This window comes from Poromitra crassiceps, assembly GCF_964638095.1.
Source record: "Poromitra crassiceps genome assembly, chromosome: 12".
Lineage (NCBI taxonomy): Eukaryota > Metazoa > Chordata > Actinopteri > Beryciformes > Melamphaidae > Poromitra > Poromitra crassiceps.
The window spans coordinates 22327861-22347481 of record NC_139632.1 but is presented as its reverse complement, the minus strand read 5'-3'; the positions used below and the strand labels follow the sequence as shown (position 1 = coordinate 22347481).

The following is a 19621-nucleotide window of genomic DNA, read 5'->3' as shown; positions in this document are numbered from 1 at the left end:
AGAAGTGTCTAAAGCCTGCGCTGCCGAGCGGGGCTGCAGCGGACACGGTCTCTGTCCTCATCCTCACATTTACTAGCGCCTGTCTTACCCCTTATCTCTCTCCCTGCCTCCCCCTTTCCCTCTCTCCCTGCCTCCCCCTTTCCCTCTCTCTCTGCCTCCCCCTTTCCCTAACGTCTGCAGCGCGGCTGTGCTGCTACTGCTAACTGCACTAGCGCACTGCACTCCCATCCCACACAGGACTGCAGAGAGCTCTATCTGAGCTTAGCATCTACACACACTGACACATACACACACTGACATACACACACATACTGCTGCAAAAAAGAGCAAGGCCCCAACCTCACACTGGCACACTGCTGCTGAGTTGCTCTTTCTGTCTCTCTCCCACTCACATAAATCCTGACACACACACACACACACGCCAACACTGAACCAGTAGTAGAATCCTGCTGTTTTCAGACAGCCCACTCTCACTAGCCATCAATCAAGCAGGGCAGATGTATGTGAAAGACCTTGAGTGCACTGATGTGATGTACTGTTACTGTATGCCAGGAACAAGCCACGTCAGCAAGAGGATGTGTTTGTTTGGGATTATTGCATCTTTAATGCAGGGCAGTTTAAAGGCCTGAGCGTGACAAGTGTCCTCCAGGCAGAGTTGGCCCACCTTCAGGAGGGAGTGTTTAATGGCGGGGCGGAGCCTAGCCTGGCCCACCTTCACAGCATCGGCCCACATGGGAGCCATGCCAGAGATGGACTCAGCCATCACATCACATCACATCACAGCATCTAAGAGTCGACATCATCTTACAGGAGACAGACAGACTGGCCAGTGGCCACACAATCTCAGATATCATAAGCGCAGACAGCCAAAGCATTCTTCGCCCACACACACACAGCAGATATCGCTTCGATAAAGCCAAATTGGAAAATTTTAATGTAACAGTTGATGGTTTGAATTTAAAATTAAGTATGGAAGCCGAACTGTATGGGTGAATGTAGACCCTGGCTCGGAAGCTAGCAACCTACACGCTGAAAATGGCAAGTTTTGACAAAGATTTGGATTGTGCAATAAAGCAGGCCTGCTTGGCACTTTTGGTGGATGGTTGTAAAGATAACAGAGCCTTTTTTCCCACTATACCAGAGTGAGAGTTAGAGGAGCCAGACTCTCTCCTACACTGGTACAGCACAAAGCGGAGATAGTCTGGCAAGCGAGACTAGTCAGTCAGTAACGGTCAGGGACATACATATAGTGCAGTATGATCTACAGTGACAGGGTAGGCCAGATGACCTGCAGCTGTTCTAATACCCGTCACATACAGTAGATCTTAGTGTTCTTGCTCCAATCAGAAGTAACTTTCAAATGAGCCAGTTCTACTCCACCTACCTGGACATGCCAGAAAAGTCGGCCCCATCCTCCTCTTCCCTACAGCGCTCGTCCAGCTCCTTCAGAGCCAGGGTCACATCCTCGTCGCACACTGAGCCACAGGGGCTGTCTGGCTCTGGAGCCAGGGACAGGGGTAGAGGCAGCGCTGTCGGGGTGTCCTCCTCACAGAGGGACCCCGGCGGGGTGTCTATGGCCGGAGGGGGAGGGGGGGCTGGATCCAAGTCGTCTTGAGGGTCCTGGGAGTCCGGGAGGTCGCACAGATCCTGTATGTCAGAGGGCAGAGGGGGGGCGCTGCAAAACCCCGTGTCCTCGCTCACGCTACTGCTCAGTTCGTCCGCTGCAGTCACGCTCATGGCATCCTGTAATACACAGCCAGGAGGGGGCGCTCAGGAGCAGCTTGGCAGATGACACCACATGGCCATTACACATTATCATAACCATTTAGAATCCTCCGAGTTATTAGAGCAGTGGGATCACTTCGTTCCTATGACAACAGCTGCTCTTAGCACCAACGTGGGACACAGGGATTGAGATCGTAACCTTAATAAGAGCCTGAATTAGGACAGTTGGAGCCTCTACTAATTAAAAAATCCAATATTATCTTGAAGTATACAAGAGGGAATCTTAAGTCAGCATTTTTCACAATGTTCACTTGCTTGGAGATGGCTCTTGACGTCACTTCATATGCTAGGGTCTCGAGAACAGCAAAAAGAAAAATCAATCAATAGGCGACCAATATCACTCTATCACTGAGGGGCCATTATGGGTGTGACCTGAACGCTAATAAAACACAGCCATCAGACAGTGAGAGCCAATGGGACAGCAGATTAATGGAAGTATGTGCTCTGACGCAGTTCAATCTGTATGGAGAAAAAAGGGATGATTGATGACTTGCACTGGATAACTAAACTACGCACAATGCTCAAAAGACGGTGGCTTAGGAAACACATCGCCCAGCAGCCATCAAAAGTAGGCCTGCACCGAGGGAAATGACACAAAGTTAGTTTTATAACCCCCAACTGAAGATAATACACGTATATTTGATTACATCGCTACCAAACCAGTTACAGCAGGGGTTTTCAAAGTCTGAGACTGTGGTCCTCCCCTCAGATTGAGCTTGGAAAAAGGCATTACCTCCCCCATTAGTCTACTTGTTTAGTTTCGCATGATTATGTTATTTGATTCCATAAACACTCAACAATTGGGCCAAGATAGGTTGATATTGCTGTTTGACATACTTCAGACTACACCAAATACATAAAACAGGTCTGTCTGATGGCATTATTAGTTTCTGACTCTAGGAAAGTGGGATAAAACTACTAAAATCGCCTCAAAACTAGTAACTACTCTATCTCTGAACTATCATCTTTTAATTTATATTTCTTAATCCTTTTTACGGTTCTCCTCAACATCGCATTGTTGGGGCAAGAGCATGTGTGTTTCTTATGCACTTCTAAATGTTTCCTGTACTGTCTACTGTACTGTATGTCTCTTTATGGACGCACTTGTGTCTGAAATAAAGTTGATTGATTGATTATCTCTTTAACCAAATCACACCCATTTAGGATAATTCTATGTGATCTCCTTTTGATAAATAAGAGGCCCTATGTGATTCTGAAACATGTAAGTTTCCACCAGACCACCAGAGGAGCTCTCTCTCTACTGTATATATACACTGTATTTCTCACTATTGGATTAGGCATTATGGGTAAATTGAGATTGTGCAGAACAAAACTAATTGGATAGTAAACATAATGTAATATTTTTCCCACTTCCATTCACTGAGCCTCCCCTGAAACTGTTTGGAGGCCCGCCTCCCACTTTGAAAAACCTGTGGGTTACAGTGGATGACTCAGACACGGGAAACACTAGGTAAATTCCATCATGTAAAGTGACCATGTCCATGTCCATGTCCAGGGTGGGCGGGGCATGTGCAGGGCGATGACACAGAGAGACGGTCTAATTGAAAGCACTTGTGTTTTTATTTGATTGAAGAGTCTAATGCATTAGGAACGCAGAGTGTGGCAGGCAGCCAGTACGTCACAGAGGCGGCAGCTATATTACAGAAAGCTTTTAGAAGTGGTCGCGGCCATCCTGGAGGGAATGAGTAAGAGTATTGATGGTTTTATCTAGGCCTCATTACGCTAAGAGCTGGGGCTGTGATGGAGGAGATGCCCTTGGGCTGATATTGAGACCATCGGCTAGATGGAGCTGGTAGGAACCTCCATTCAGATCTTGGTTTTCTTAAGAGCACAGGGCACGCTCGCTGAGGGGTAGGGACACCCTCTCTCAAATTCATTCATCCCCCCCCAACATCGTGTACTGTATGCATAAGCATCATGGTATACAGGTGAGGTAAAAGAACAGGCCATGGGGTAGCATTCTGCAGTTCCCACACTGTAACGTATAGACGCAGACTAGGAGAACATAATATATACAGTAGTACACCATGGTTAGTAGTACAAGTGATAAATGTCAGTAGCAGTTAGATGGCAAAGCTCTTAGTTCATCAAAAGACAAGCTGTGGCATGTTAATATGGTAGCAAATTAATTGGGCTGATGACATGGCTTCTTGAATAGGTCAGAGCACCTTTGGCGTATTCTAGTGTAACTTAATTGCACTTTAAAAGTTAACATCAACTGTAAATGACGTATACTCACACATGTGTCTGCCGAAGATAAAGGAGCTGGTGTCCAAAGTATTAAAGTGGAGATTTAGTTGGAATGGTCAAGTTGTGTGTTAATGGAGGTGAGCAGTGACAGCTGACCTGAGGTGAGCGTTTGGTTTTTCACCTTGATCTCTCCCCGAATCACAAAAGCAAAGCCCCACCAAACCACTGTTAAGAGAGGAAGAGCTAGCAGCACTCAGCGCGCACACACACCCAGAGCAGAGCTACGAAGCAGACAGAAGTGGAGCGAGACAGAAGCAGAAGAAGAAGCAGCCCAAAATGCTCTGACCAGGCCAGAGCCAGCGCGCCTTGACCCCCAGCCGACGCGCTCCCAGCTGACCCCTCTGCCTACATGACAGATGAGCAATGAAGCACAGCAAAAGGCAGACAAAGGTTGAAAGGGAAGGAAAAGGCTAGAAAGCACTTGAGCACCACAGTTTATTGCTGCTCCCAATTGATCGCACCTCAGGCAGCTGGCTGCTGGTGTCTGAGTGGGCCATCTCCAGAAGGGGGCTATCCAGGCGAGGGAGGGAGGGCAGGGAGGACAGTGAGGGCAGTGAGGGCAGAGAGGGCAGGACAGCTGCCTCCTCAGTGAGGGCGCTGCAGGACGACTCCTGCGACTGCTGCAGAGAGTCCACATGGTTGGATGTGGCGTCGTCCGTAGCAGAGTCACTGTTCAGCTGGAAGGGGAAATTCAGGCATAGATTGGTTAGCTTCTCTAGTGAAACACTGGATAAACAGAAAACGGATGATAGTGTCTGGCTATCACAGAAACCTTTGCTGAAAGTACACTAAGGGCTACTAGGGCTGTCACTCCCTCAGAATCGAGAATCAGAATTTGTTATTTTATTTGTATTATTCTTCCATTTTAATTTATACTGTAAATGGTAGGTTGCAAGCTGAGCAGCATCTGCTGCCATGCCAAATAGGTCCTTCACTAAACCTTTATGTACTGTTACATACTCATGAAAGTTGATCATAAAAGTTGATCTATGCTTTCTTACTGTGGGGAGCAAGATGCTTTATCAATAGTTTGTTGGGATGTATATTTCATTATGCGTTGTTCTCTCATGATTCATCATAACAATGCAGTGGATTGGTTTAGTTCACTTGGCCATTTGCCCACTGCATATCTGCTATCATACAGAGAAAATCCCAACGTGGGGCTAAACTTGTGTCAATGAAGGGAACAGAGATATTACAATATTTAACTTATCCTTCAAATCTATACTCTGCCAGGAGATTCAAAATAATTACAAATATTGATTAAATAACAGCCCTAGCTAGTGCTGCCTTTTATTGGTTTATTAGGTGTCTGAAAAAAATGCCATGTTTAGTCTTTTTAGTCTACCATTCATTTGGTTTAGCGTTTTAAATTGTTTCAGGCAAAAAGTAAATTCATGCTATCGTCAATAACCTATATCAATCAATTATCCTTTTCCCCAATGCATGTCTAAATCAAGTAAAAATGCTGCATGCTTATTGTTCTACTGTTACAGTGTAATCCTGGATGAGTGTAAAGAGGTTTTCAGGGGTCAAAAGAAGTTCACTAGAGACAAAAGCTCATTCTCTCAGTGCACTAACAAGAGCAAGAGGAAGAGAAAAGGTCATAAGAACATCATCATTACACTGAGGTGAAGCTCTTACTTTAATAGCATTGTTATTGACATTTGGGATGAGAGTTTACTTGCAATGCAGAGCAAAGCAAAGAGGAGTTAGAGACAAGCAGCCAGAGAAGTGTGAATAAAATGAAGAAATTAACCTTGACCAAGGAACATGCTCTCAATCTTGTCCTCGACTTTATAACTTAGTTAGATCTGTGACATTTTATCCAATTGTGAAAATCAAATTTTGTTTATGACTTTGGTTATCACTAATCTTTTCCAAAGATGTTCAATTTTGAATGAAAGGACAGCCCATCAGTGTGAGGTATCAATATCTTATTTGTTTATTAAAAAAATAAAATAAATAAATAAAAATAAAGCATTTTGGTTATGTGAAAGAACGCTAGAATAAAAGACGTTCCTTAAATCTACACTGTATGTTTGTTTTGTTTTGTCTATTTATTTAGTTCAATTTCAAAGAAGGGATTTTTTGGTTATGTGAAAGTTGTTACAATAAAAGCGGATACTTAAATCTATATTCATTGTAAAATATAATGAAGGGCAGAACATAGATTATTTTGGCAGGGTACAAATGGGTCAATACGAAATAAAATAACGGCAGGCTATTATTAACAGCTGATTGCGGTATTTGAAAAAATATTTAATAAGCCTATGAATAAACAATGATATGCCTTAAATGTATTTATCTCAACCAACTTACTTAAAATGTTCCTACACTGTACTTACCTATTGGGGGGGGGGGGGGGGGCAGCAGCATTTATTTAGCAGTGAGAGCCGAGGTAGTGGGTCTAAGACTGAGGTTGAAGGGGGGCATCTACCACCAGCGAAGAAGCAAGCATCTAGCCCCTGCCCACACCGGTAGTAGTTTCAGCTTAGCGCGCGCACACACACACACACACACACCATGCCAGCAGGCTGCGTGAGGAGCGTGGTGGTGGCGGAGGGTATGGGGGGTGGGGGGTGATCCTGATTAGAGTCAGACTTACGAGGCCAGAGGAGCGGACGAGAATCTGGCTAGCACTCAGTACCTCTTCCTCAGACGACTCGTCCGTGTCCTCGTGGTTGGTGAGGTTGAGGCTTGGCGTGCTGCCAGTGTACTGGCACTCCTGCAGAGACGGCGTGTCCCCTTTGTCCATGCTGTCCAGGGAGCGACGTCTCACGCCCCAGTTGAAGTTGTCCATGCTCTCCCCCTGCAGGACAGCCAAGTGAATAGCAGTCAGACACAGCAAACGCACACACGTGATGGTCAGGTGCGGGGCAGGTCTTGCAACAGTACAGGAAAACAAAGCAAAAGAAAAAACATACATCCACAACACAACAACAAACACAAAAACACACAGACTACAAACAGTGATGTGCATGAGTGGGAGAAATTATTTCTCCTCATTTACCATTTTTTTAACATGAAAATTTTTTAGATGTAACGGATGCAAAGTTAAATAAAAAAAATAGCAAAGGATTGCCAGTCACAGAAGCACCAGAAATCACCAGATGGACAACAGGGCACTGGAACGAATATGGCAGCTCTAAGAAGCTGACTGGCCCAAAGACTTACCTGCAACTCCTTGTGGCAAGAGAAGAGAAGGAATATGTTTGTTAGGAGACTAAGGACAGTTAAAGAACATCGAGACATTTTTTAACTACAGTACAACACTCAGACAATGAGATCCTAAACAGTTAGATGACACACACAAACACAAGACATCATAGATCCTAAATAGTTAGATGACACAAACAAACACAAGACATCATAGGGATCTGTGATGACAGTGTTTTGAGTACCGGTACATGACTGTAGAGGGGAGTGATAGACATTGACCTGAGCTTCAGTGTGTGATGTTTGTCTGCAACTGAGCTTGTATCGGGGTTCCTAGTACACCGTTTGGATTTCAAAGTCCTGGACTTCTTCCTGAATTTCTTATCTGGATTTTAAAATAAGTTTCAAAATGATTTCTGCCAATATTCATATTGTCCACCCGCTACTGCATACTGATGCCTGACAACAGCAAATATAATGTAGGATGACAGGGGGTCATAATTACTATTCCATACTTTTCATTTTTGTGTGTGATTTCCTATCATTTCAAGACCTGGAAATTTCCAGTTCCAGAGTTGTGGACCCCTGTTGTGTGTGTTAGTGTATAAAAACACATAGACCCAAAGTGAAATGGACACTTGTGAAAGAGTGTCTCCACCTGAAAACTGCAGTCTCACCTCAGCATCCTCCAGCTCCACATCTAGGAAGTCAAAGTCCTTGAAGACGCCAAACTGCTGCTCGCTGCCGCAATCTTCTCCCAGCCCATCCTCCTCCCTAACCACCTCCTCCACCGTGGGTATCAGGCTGGTCTGCTGGTCTCCAGAGTCCAGATCCTCGTTGGATGAGAATACCACCTGCACATACAGGGAGGAGGGAGATTCTTTGTTGCCAAACAGGAAAACCCACTCATTATACAGTGAGTAGAATAAGTAATAGTAATAGTTATATGCATCAAGAGCTGTACTCCAGATATGTTCTTAACAGAGACCTTGTCAGAGGCTTTAGAGTAGGAGAGGAGTCTTACAGATGGATTTTTGGGAATGCCAGACTCCGGACCACATAACGACAGGACATTCATCAGCTTCTCTCTGGTTCTCCTCTGCAACAAGAAAACGTCAACAAGATGAGCAAACTTTCACCCCGAGTCATTGCTGCCCCCAAATTCTGGTTCAACTCTTACATAGCGCCAGCCGCTGTGTGTCCGTCTGAGGAGATACCTGAGAGAGTTGAGGCCTCTTCCAGCTGACCGGCACCAGGCCGTTGGAGTTGGAGCCAGACGATGTGGAGGAGGTACTCCTGGTTACAGCGATCACCTGCGGTTTGCCATTCCGCCCCGCTGCACTACGCTGGTCACCGTACTTATGCCCTATGATGGGTGTCTGTGGAGTCAAAATATTACAGGGGAGAAGAAAAACCCGGCATAAACAAGTGCACTGAGGAAAAGGCGGAGTGGGAAGAGATGGAGAGGAAAGAGGCTGACCTCTGAGATGTCAAAGTGGAAGTCCAGGGTCTTGCCAGGCAGCTCCTTGGAAGAGTTGTTGAATATGCGCGTGAAGGCGATTTCTGGGGAGCCGGATGACTCCACACTGTAGGAGCGCTGCACCTCATCTGGAACTACAAGGCTGGCCGAGCGAGACACCACCAGCTTCAGAATGTTCTGGGCCTCCTTCCAGTATGGGCTCTGTAAAACACAAACACACAAATACAGTGGTTCTATTGTGAGATAATGAGCTGTGTAGGTTTTTTGTGTGAATAATTTACGAGTAAGTTGTACGAGTGGACATGTTTTCTCTCAGACAGCCAAAGAATCCACTACCCACACCAGCTAGAGACTGTGTCTATAAGGCCATCTGTGTCTATAAGGGATGCTATTGCATACGGCATGAAAATGTCTCCAGTGTACTACATTATATTCTATACTACATTAGAATTGTCACTTTCACACAAAGACTACACACAGTGCACAATAAGGCACATGCGCACATTACATACATGCATACACAATGCACTCGTACAAAAGCTTACACTGGCGTGGATGATGGTAAGTGAGTAAAGAAGTAGCCTAAGGCAGTATGGTGTACTGCAACTGTCAGATGCAGCTGTGAGAGAGAAGCATGGAGCCCCCTGGGCTGCTAAAAGGCTCCATAAAGAGCTGGGGCCGTATCCAAAAGGCCTGTAAACCTTGACCCCGTTAGACAGGTTTTTTTATTCTGACATACATCACTCTTTCACGCATTCCTGCATTCACACATGTTCATTCACCCACACCGAGAATAAGGCTGTGCCTACTATGGGGAGAGACAAGTAATACACATACAGTGAAATACTTCCTGTCATGGAGAGAATTATTACTGTGCCTCTATCTATTCACCCCAGCATGGGGGGCTGTCAGTAGGTTCAGAAGTGCTGCTGTTGAGCCAAATGATGGTAGTGGTGGTGGGGGGGTGAAGACTCACCTGAACATATTTGCCAATGATCTTCATGATCTCCAGGTTGAACTGTTTAACAGGAGCTGCTGATAGGTCGATGTGACTCAACAGACTGTGGATGATCTGCAGCAAGGACTGCTGCATGCTGGGAAGGCCCTTTTCCAGCAACTGAGAGGCAACATTATAGCATAGACAGTCGGTCAATATTGATTTTACTTTACCAAATGTAGAAGATACTTCGTTGGCCAAGAGCAATAGTAATACAAGTCTGATCTTCATGGTGCAGACCTGCTATTGCTGCTGTTACTTACCTCAGCCAAGTAAGTGACCAGGTTGAAGGTGATGTCGGCAAAGGCATCGTGGAGGTAGCGACAGACTACGTTGATCCAGTTGGTGCAGTCGCGGGAGTAGCTGTGTGCGCTGTACAGGCTCATCATGTGGGCCAGGTTGGAGAGCGTGGCTGACTTCTCCTCTGCACAGACCTTGGCTATCTTATCAGCCGTCTCCTTGCAGAAAGGAGTGGGGCTGTCAAAGTGCTGGATGAGGTGTGGTAGGAGGCACAGGATGTTCAAAGGGAAACCTGCAGACAAGCCACAAGAAGAATACCAATATAAGAGAGCTTCATATTATTAAGAAAGAGATACTCACCAAAATCTGTTAAGAAAAATACAGGAAATCCTTCATTGTTCAGTGAGTGGCATCCAGCACTTGAACAGGGCGGTCGCTTTCTTTCTCGCTCTCCCTTATCTCCCTTCTTTCCCTCTGCCTGCAACAACACCCAGAGCAAACTTGCATTCGTCTACTCGAAATGACAAATATGGATTTATTGGATTTACTAAGCTGGTCTCTCAACGCAAATCAACTAAACTTTGAGGAATGCAGGGTCCGGGGAACCCCCACCCTCTGCCCAGACGGATCTTTCGCCGCGGGATACGGGAAGACAACAGCGATTGACCCTAGGCTGTGACGTCATGAAAATTGAGATGGGCGGTCAATGAATTTGAACTGTGAAAAATGAATTATATCTGGATATATCATAGAAATTCCACTGATCTGCAATAAGAGAAATGAACTAAGTTGGGAATCAGAGACTTGACACCTGCTGTTGACTTTCTGGTCTGTGTGACCCTGGTCTGTGTGACCTGAAAGGAATTCCAGGCAACCAAAACATTTTATTCTAATCGGGACTCTCATACTGCCAAGGACGCAGCTCTCCTGATATTTCATCTGCAACTGAGCTCTTCCCCCCCAAACCCCCCGCCTTGTTCCCTGACAGCTCTTGCATCATCCAAGCCCCCCCCCCACCCCCTCTTCCTCCGATACATCCATCTGGCGCTGATGACAGCGAGCCACTTGCGTTGTTTGAGGAGCTAGTGCAACGGTGGCGCTGCGCACGCGGCGAACCGGCTGAGGGCAGCAGATGGTCCATTGGAATCTGTACATAATGCAACAAATGTTTATGTATTGTATAATATTGAAGTGTGCCTTTATTACTTTAAAACTAGTAATAATGTATCTCAATTCTGAAGTGTGCCTTTATTACTAATCTCAAACTAGTAATGATGTTGTAATTATCCACTACTGTCTGATGTGAACCAAAGTGCCCTTCTGGGACATGTATTAAACTGATTGATTGATTGATTGATTGATTGATTGATTGATTGATGTGATGACAGTTGTTTTGAGTACACATCAGTTTTGAGTCCACATCTGTAGATAGTGATAAGCTTTTAACTGGTGCGTAATTGTGCTTGTGCTATATCAGTTGTGCTTGTACTGTATCAGTGTTGCTATACAGTCTCGATTTCAGAATTTCAGACTTTTTCCAAATCCGGTTATCAGAGCAGTGAACAGAGACAAAGCATGAATTCAAAGAAGGATCAAGGCAGCGGTGTGCATGTTAATATTCTGGGACCTACACTCTTACCTGCCACCTGTGATGGGTCGACCAGTGTATGTCTGGACACACTGATGAGCTTGCTGAGCAGGTGGATGGTGAGCTCTTGGGTGGAGACAGAGGTGAAGCCCTTTAGGAAGAGTTGCAGAAGGCCAGGGAAGCTGTACCACTTCAGCTTGGCCTGGACCCTCTCCAGACGTTCTCTGCTGTCTGCTCGGTCCAGAGGCAGCTGGCCCAGCAGCTTGTTGAGTAGCCGCAGGGCTAGCAGATACTCAAACTCATAGTCCGACTCAAGCAGCGAGGCTGCGATCCAGAACACCGTGGCCATCAGGTTTGCGGGGTCCACGGGCGGGATGGCCTCCCCTCCCGGACCCCCTCCCCCGCTCTCCCGTAGTGACGACAAGCTCCGCGTGCGTGCCAGGTTCCCGTGGCTACCTCCAAGTCGGTCGGCAATGTCCAGGGTGTTGCTCCTTCGTCGGTCTGCTTTTCGTTCACCCATCAGGCTGGCACGGAGCGAGTTGCTGCGGGCATGACCATGGACATAATGGAACAGACCACCACTGTTCAGGTTCAGCTGGCCTGTGCTTTTCCTATTAGCGGCAAACTTCAGCCCCAACAGGTGATCATGGGTAGAGCTCCTGTAATAAAAATAACAGAAATGATGTTGGTAACAGGTTTAATGCATATATATATATATATATATATATATATATATATATATATATATATATATATATATATATATATATATATATATCAGTCAGTCTGTGATTGAAAGTAAGCATGTCAACGGTTTGAAGAGATTAGAAGTAGGGAGACTTACTGTGCCAAGGCAGTGAGGAGGTCATAGTTTTTCACTGTGTCTGCTAGTGTGTCAATGCCTGACTCCAATGTCAGCAGTAGTTCAATAACAAAGCCCTGAGGATGACGACAACACAAGTCAGCACATCAGACAGCGACTGATGCATGGATGCTTGAGGTCTCTTTGAATTACACAGCAATTCTTCAAACACAACCACGGATCAGACAAGCAGCTCAAAGACCTTTTAAATATCTCTACTTATTATTTAAGATGGGCTTTTATTTTGATATTCATCATGATATGAGCAATTGTGACAATTGTAATTGTCATTTATGATTAATTCTCATTGTATTACATATTTCTAGACATTTTACTTAGACGCTGAACGAATGTAAAGGAACCTCTGCATCTCAATCATTCACCACCAGTGTTCAGTGTAATATGACAAGAATAATAAAGAAGTCGGAAACATTCAAGTTTTGTCATGCTCTGACCTGAGCCTCCTCTCCTGGGTCTCCGACAGTCTCTACCAGCCGAGAGAGAACGTCAGACAGCGTGGCAGGGGTCAGAGGTTGTTTGAGCGCCCTGAAAATCTGGAAGGAGCGGCCAGCATAGTGACGAGAGGAGCAAGAAAGAGCCGTTTGTAGGGCTACTTCGCTCAGCAACGACTCCAGCTGAAACCCTGAAGGGATGAACGGAGACAAAGATGTTCAATACCCATGCAAATCCATAAGCTTAAACCAATAAATTGGTAAGAAGAAACTATGAACTGTACCGACCTGTCTGTGACTGTTTGAAGACGGTCACTACATGTCTGAGGAAAACACTAAGCTGGTCGGCACTTTTGATATTGGGGTTCTTGGGAGACACATCCTCATGGTTCCATAGTGGACCACGCTTTCTACAAGGCAAGAGCAACAAAACATCAGGCATAGGGAATTGTCACAAATATCAAGTCATGAAACCACACCTCACAATATGTTCATGTTATCACACCAGGCAAAGACAAACAATATGTATTCGTAAACAACCCCAAACTCAAAGCCATGCAATGTGAAAATACCCAATCCTCTCAAACAATGCTGGAAGCATGAAAGCAAATGCATGAATGGGATGAGAAACAGAGACATGGTACAAGACTGATGATGTATTACTACTGGTACACAATGAATCACATATCAGGCAAAGTAAGTTAGTAACAAGTAGGTAAAGGAAATCTACTCTTAGTGAAGTATGGTCTTCTCACCTTGAGCTGACAAATTCAATGAGGGCTTTGACCTTCTCGTCCTGCTCGGCAGTGACGTCCACCTCGTTGAGGAGCGGGGGGGAGAGGTGGGACAGAGCAGTTGCTCCTGCTCCCAGACTGATGCTGGAGGAGGTGGAGCTGGAGCTGAGGCCTGAGTCTGTCATGGGTGATGGCTGGTACTCTGGCAACATCTCCTGCACTCCTAGATGAACAATGGACCGAAACATGTCAGACTACATGGCAAGCTGAGTAAGTACTGTATATCAAGGAATTGCTTGAATATTGTCATATTTATTGTGTTATTGTTATCTCTAGAGCAGTCGTTCTCGATCTTTTTACACCAAGTACCACCTCAGGAATTACCTATGCAAGTATGAGAGGGAGGAAGCCCCGCATACCACCAATGGTACCAGTACCACAAGTTGAGAGCCACTGGTCTAGACTATATGTGTGGATGGTATCTGTGGTAGCTGTTAGATAGTCATGTTTACTGTGTGATTGCTATGCCTGTGTTATATTGTGAGGATGGTATCGGTGCCATAGCACAAGCATGTCATTGTATTTCTTTACATATGAAAATATACCGAACTTGAACTCTTCGTGAAACAAAAACTGAAAAAGCGAATTTAAACCGATCATGAAGTATCTGTCAAATTGAATACAGTCGTCTTTGGTTTGTTCAGTTAAGATTTACATAAGTTTGGCCTACGAACCTGCTGCTTTGATATACGACTACTGCCTTTTGGAGAGTCTAGAAAAGATTACTTTGTTTTCTCTTTTATGTGACTGACTGTATATTGTTGTATACTATTAGTCTGTGACTTTTATGTTGATCATGAAATAAATTTAAATAAAGAAATAAAAGTTAAATAAATACAATGCAACATTCTATGAAAGGGAAACCTGCCAGTGCAGGGCTGGATCTCTGCTGCCACCAAGTGATCTTTTCTGGTAATACAAATACAAAACAGGATGACATATGATCCTTGTATGGAATTTGCAGGGTCACCAACAACAGACAAGCCCTGGAGCTGGTAGCGATTCAGTATCTTGCTCAAGGGAACTTCAGCAGATGCTTGCCAACACATGGGCGTGAAACAGGGTCTTACAGTTAAAAAACAGTGTTCCTACTCACTAATTCCCCCCTTTTTTTCTTTATCTCGGTTATTGTTATGTAAAAAAGAACTGACCTGTGAGATTCAACTCCGGAGCTATAGGCTTCACAGTCAGGACCCTGGGGTCATTGTACTCTCTGTTGCGTAAGAGCACCATAGCCAGGGACTGGACGCTGCTGTTTGTTCCTTGGACAACCAGCAGGTGAAGCAGTAGGCGTTTGCAGTGTTCGTAGACCTCAGGGTGCTGGTGATCAAACCCTGGAGGAAGACACACAATTGGGGAGAGATCAGACAATATGACCTCTACAGGGAGAGGTGTAATGGAGTTGAAGAGGTCAGTTGAACTCCTTCATGTAGTGCATATATTATCCTAGTATGACTTTTCTAGTGCATTTTTTTAATTAACTTAATTAGTAGTGGACTTGTGGCTCACCAGAGAGAAAACCATAGTCTGTGCTTGGCAGATACAGGCAAACAAAATCCAAGAGTTGGTGAGTTACCTATGAATATGGCATGCAGCAACAGGTGCAGGTAGGCGCTCCACTCCACTTTGACCCCATGGTCCACAATGAGGTCCGTCAATAGGATGACAGCGATGTTACATCTGAAAATCAGAGAAGGCGGGTTCAGTTACAAAAGAACACTACAGTCCATCATACAGAGGGAGAGTAAAGGTGGTGTATGGTCTACCTGTGGAGCGGTACAGCAGGGGAATTGGTTTCTGGCAGGTAGTCCACCAGAGGAGACCAGCAGCCCCCTGTAGGTGGGAAGGGGAGAGGCTCTGGCCGGTTGTGATCCATCACCTTCAACCGCCAGTTCGCATAAAGTGGCATGGAGTCACCTGGAGAAGAGAGATGAAGAGAAATGTTGTAACATTTCTCATTCTGGTAAAGTGGGGAGTAGTCTGATGATGTAACAGAAAGAAAAAGTAGTTTTAGCTCCTACTCTTCTCCTCCTCGTAGGAGCCTCCAGAGCTGCTGCTGTAGCGAGATTCCAGACGATGGTGCTGGCGGTTCAGGTTACTGTTCAGACCACTGTAGATGTCCAGGTGAGTGTAACTACGGATTAGACAGTTGTATTAGAGGACAGTGCCAGCAGATTCTCCAAAAGCAGAGAACTTTAGATTAATCAATTGCCTCAGCAGATATTTTGAATGATGTGTCTTAGCTCTCAGTGCCCCTAAATTGTATCTAAAAACACCCTCAATTTGTCATCTGTATGAATTCCTCTTGTGACAAAATCAAACAGCTGTGTTCCAATTATCAGTGGCTTAAATCAACCTATAAAAGTAATTACAACAGACAAATAAATCCTTTAAGATGACTATTTCCACTGTATTTCAGTAAATGCGAGCAGCAAACTAAAACCAAGTGATATTAAAACACTGACATACTGTTTGCAACAGTGAACAGCATTGCTTTATGAAAGCTAACAGACATGATGAGGTGAGGAAGAAAACTATATGCTGCAGTATACTCCAAAAAGGAGTTTGTCCATGCAATAAAAGTCTAATAAGTAAGATTCTTTTTTTACTGCCCCATGGCACAGATTTCTGGCTTTCAAAACTCACTTCCTGGACCGCACTTTATTTTGGAACAAAAGCTACCTGGTTTCAAGACAGTCCAAACACCTGTTCAATGTTGGAGGACGGTGCTATGAGAGAGTGACCAGTGGCACAATTCATTTTACCTCTTCACTAGATGTTACTATTGAATCTCTGCTCGAATGAGCTAGTTCACTTGCTTCTAGTATGAAAATGTGACTATTATTTGTGTCAATAACAGACTTCTGTATTTGTAGGGAACAGGGCATGTGAGCTGGGCCAAATACCTCTCCATGTTGTTGCAATTCCTACTTGTTGCCAATAGAGGTCACTAAACGTCATTCCCCTTTCAGTTCTTTGTTTTTTTTTGTGTTAGACACAAGAAGAACAGCACTGCATTTGAGCTCGCACCTGTCTTCCATGTTAGAGTCTTTGACCTTGCTGTCATGATGACCATCATGTCCTGGCACCATGGTATTGGTGCTGGAGGTTGTTCCTGATAGAGCGCACACGCACACACACACACGCACACACACACACACACACAACATTGGCTATGTAGAAATGGCAACATACATGTTATTGGCAACATGGACTTACTGTGAATTATGCAATTAGACAGCTCATTAACCTGAGGTGACTATGGGGATCTTGTAACTGGAGGTGATGCGGTAATAGGGAGGGTTGTCCATGTGGGTGACAGCTGAGCTAACAGGATCAGTCAACTCTAGCTCACACATCAACTCCTCCAGCAGCTGCATAGTCTTATCTCTGCCCAAGTAAACCACCACTCGCTTCACCTGAGAACAAACAAGTAACACACAGGCATCAACATGAGGGACAAGAAGTCAATGCTCCACATTGGGAAATGACACTGCAGGCTGTAAATATGCTGCCACTTACATAGGGCAGGAGGCTGGGGTCGCTGTTGACTCCTGACATGCTGATGAGGAAGTGCAGGATGATTTTGAGGTTCTTTGGCCAGCTGTCTGCTAATGTGGTCCACACGTTCTCTATCTCTGACCAAGCAAACTCATCTCCGTACTGTAACAACAATGTTTTGGTGATTAGTAACTGATCTCAATTAACACTGACAGTGCTGTTCATGGAAATGTGAATAAGCTACAGTGTGCATGGTCCATCAGCTGTCCCACCTTAGCGGTCATGAACATGAGGTTGTTGAGCACCATGGTTGTGGCGTGAGGGGAGCCCCAGCCCTCTCCACGGAGCCAACGGCGGCTGTTGACCATCATCATCTCCCGGTCATGTGCGTCCTCCTCGTCGCCCCCAGACTCTTCTGGTCGCCGTACTGATGGCTTGAAGTCCACCAGCTCCACATTGTTCATCCAAGGCAGGAGGTAGTGCAGCATTACTTGGCGACCACCGGGGTGCGCTGTCTGGATACGCTGGCTCACCTCTGCAATGAGGACAGAGACAGTCAGAGGGGAAGACGGCGGACTCTCAGCTCTCAGCTTTTAAATGACGGGTTAAAAAAGCTTTGATTTATGTTAACAGTATGCACAAGCAATTAGCCGCCTTCATCACAATTTACAAGTACATGTTGCGTACTTCTACAGCTTTAAGACTAATCTACCAAGGCAGACACCGTGCACATAAAGCCCCGTTATTTGGAGTGTTCTCGGATCGGATTCTAGATTCTAGGATAAAATAACCTCTCTTTCGCTTGTCTGAGTTGCTGGCAATGATAACCGCATCAAAAACGTTTATGCCACCTTTCAAATGCTCTTATATGTGCTACAATAGTGGGTGCAATCGTGATTTATGTGGCCTTGCCCACAAATACATGTTAGAAGGACAAAATAATTTCACATTTTACATACGCATGACCATAACACATTTAAAAAAAAATGTTAGCATTATAAGGCACACTCCCCACTTTGGCACACGGTTAGTGAATAGCATGACTTCCTGGTCATTGGATGATATAGCACGTGCTCTTCCCTGTGCAAACCTGTGAATCTACGCCTCAGTGTCCTGCCCACAAACACAAAGGGCAGATAATTGCTGTCGCATACGAGTGAACCTGAGATCTTCGAGTTCAAGGACAGATTCTACACACATTGCACCACCCTGCTGGCCAGACAATTGTTGTGTGTAATTGTAATGTAGCAAACCTGAGAAGATGGGCAGAGTGAGCTCTGGGTATGTCCTTGCAAGCTCCTCGGACAGTTGGTAGTAGGACACAGAGTAGAGGTGTGGCAGCGGTGAGGGAGGCATCAAGATCCCATCTGTCCGCTGGATCTCCAGCTTGTGGGCGTAACGGAAGAGCTTCGGTTCCAAGATCTGGGGGTGACAAAGAACAACAACAAACCACAAAAGTAATACATCCGAATAAGACTCAAACAAATGTCAAAACCATGCAGTACCAACAGATTTGTCTATCAGTGTCGTCTGTAGATGTGTGGGTACTTTGTATATGAATTCAAGAATTAAATTCTGACCTGTAGCAGCTGCATGGCCACCTCATAGATATCCCTGGAAGAATCAGCCGCCTTGAACAGGATAAGGTTCAGCAGCACCACAGTGTCAAACTGGTAATCCCTAAAAGAAAGTATCACACACAAGCAGTATTTCAATCAGAATTAGCTGGGTCCAAAGACACAAACACATAAGAAGAACCTCTTCATGCGGGGAATGTGTAGTACCTGTTGTGAAAGACGTTGGCGATGGCCCTGAAGCAGCCAGCAGCCACACGGCGGGAGCCAGTGTAGCAGCGGTCCACGGCCCAGAACATGAGGTTGCTCTGGTCCGGATTGAGCTCCAGCAGCAGCATCACTGCCTCACAGCCCAGCTGGTGAACCTGGAGAGACCACAGAGCAACCTTCAGTAACAGGGCTTCACTTTTTAAACAGCCAATATCAATTCTGAGTGCAGCATGTTAAGTAATGTGATCATTGTGGTAGGGTGAGACTGTGGGTTTTTTCTTACCTTCCTGTCCTGAGAGTCCAGGATGTTGTCCAGCCACTTGTAGAGGTAGCCATCAGATGAGAGGCCGACATTATCAGCTACTGGGCCACAACACAACACAGCAGACATAGCCTGGAAGATGAACAAAGCAGTTAGCTATCGGTAATGACAATGTTGTATGCACAGAACACATCTCAGCGTTTATATTATCTTTATATGTACCTTGAGTGCACAGTACTGATGGCGGTTGATCTGCATATTCCTGTCGCTGTAGCGGTCCAGGGGGGTGAACATGATGCTGAAGGGCCCGGCCCAGTGGCTGAACAGCATGAACAGACTGTGTCTCAGAGACTGCTGGGGGAAGATGGTCCTCCTCTGGTGCACTGAACAAAGCACATACACATGATACACTTCTGTCTCCAACCCCCCCCTCAACATTAGTCCCA

At 45.3% G+C, this 19621-nt stretch overlaps 1 protein-coding gene across 8 annotated transcripts in view; it reads right to left on the bottom strand.

The window, feature by feature from the left end:
* The window catches only part of fryl (furry homolog, like), an 84983-nt gene that overhangs the window by 8955 nt on the left and 56407 nt on the right, over positions 1-19621 (bottom strand). For 7 of the 8 annotated variants that reach the window (XM_083648170.1, XM_083648164.1, XM_083648165.1 and 4 more), the window contains 27 exons: positions 19398-19558; positions 19197-19307; positions 18914-19068; positions 18710-18809; positions 18383-18551; positions 17402-17664; positions 17151-17291; positions 16879-17047; positions 16659-16743; positions 15650-15762; positions 15395-15545; positions 15205-15308; positions 14780-14962; positions 13590-13791; positions 13123-13244; positions 12838-13025; positions 12365-12459; positions 11572-12179; positions 9956-10224; positions 9672-9812; positions 8696-8896; positions 8433-8594; positions 8240-8314; positions 7893-8069; positions 6665-6868; positions 4518-4733; positions 1385-1743 (listed from right to left, as the gene is read on the bottom strand). In XM_083648170.1, coding sequence (XP_083504296.1) covers positions 1385-1743; positions 4518-4733; positions 6665-6868; positions 7893-8069; positions 8240-8314; positions 8433-8594; positions 8696-8896; positions 9672-9812; positions 9956-10224; positions 11572-12179; positions 12365-12459; positions 12838-13025; positions 13123-13244; positions 13590-13791; positions 14780-14962; positions 15205-15308; positions 15395-15545; positions 15650-15762; positions 16659-16743; positions 16879-17047; positions 17151-17291; positions 17402-17664; positions 18383-18551; positions 18710-18809; positions 18914-19068; positions 19197-19307; positions 19398-19558 — 4924 coding nt within the window. The remainder of the gene's footprint in view (positions 1-1384; positions 1744-4517; positions 4734-6664; positions 6869-7892; positions 8070-8239; positions 8315-8432; positions 8595-8695; positions 8897-9671; positions 9813-9955; positions 10225-11571; positions 12180-12364; positions 12460-12837; positions 13026-13122; positions 13245-13589; positions 13792-14779; positions 14963-15204; positions 15309-15394; positions 15546-15649; positions 15763-16658; positions 16744-16878; positions 17048-17150; positions 17292-17401; positions 17665-18382; positions 18552-18709; positions 18810-18913; positions 19069-19196; positions 19308-19397; positions 19559-19621) is intronic. The other variant, XM_083648166.1, reaches the window with a different exon arrangement.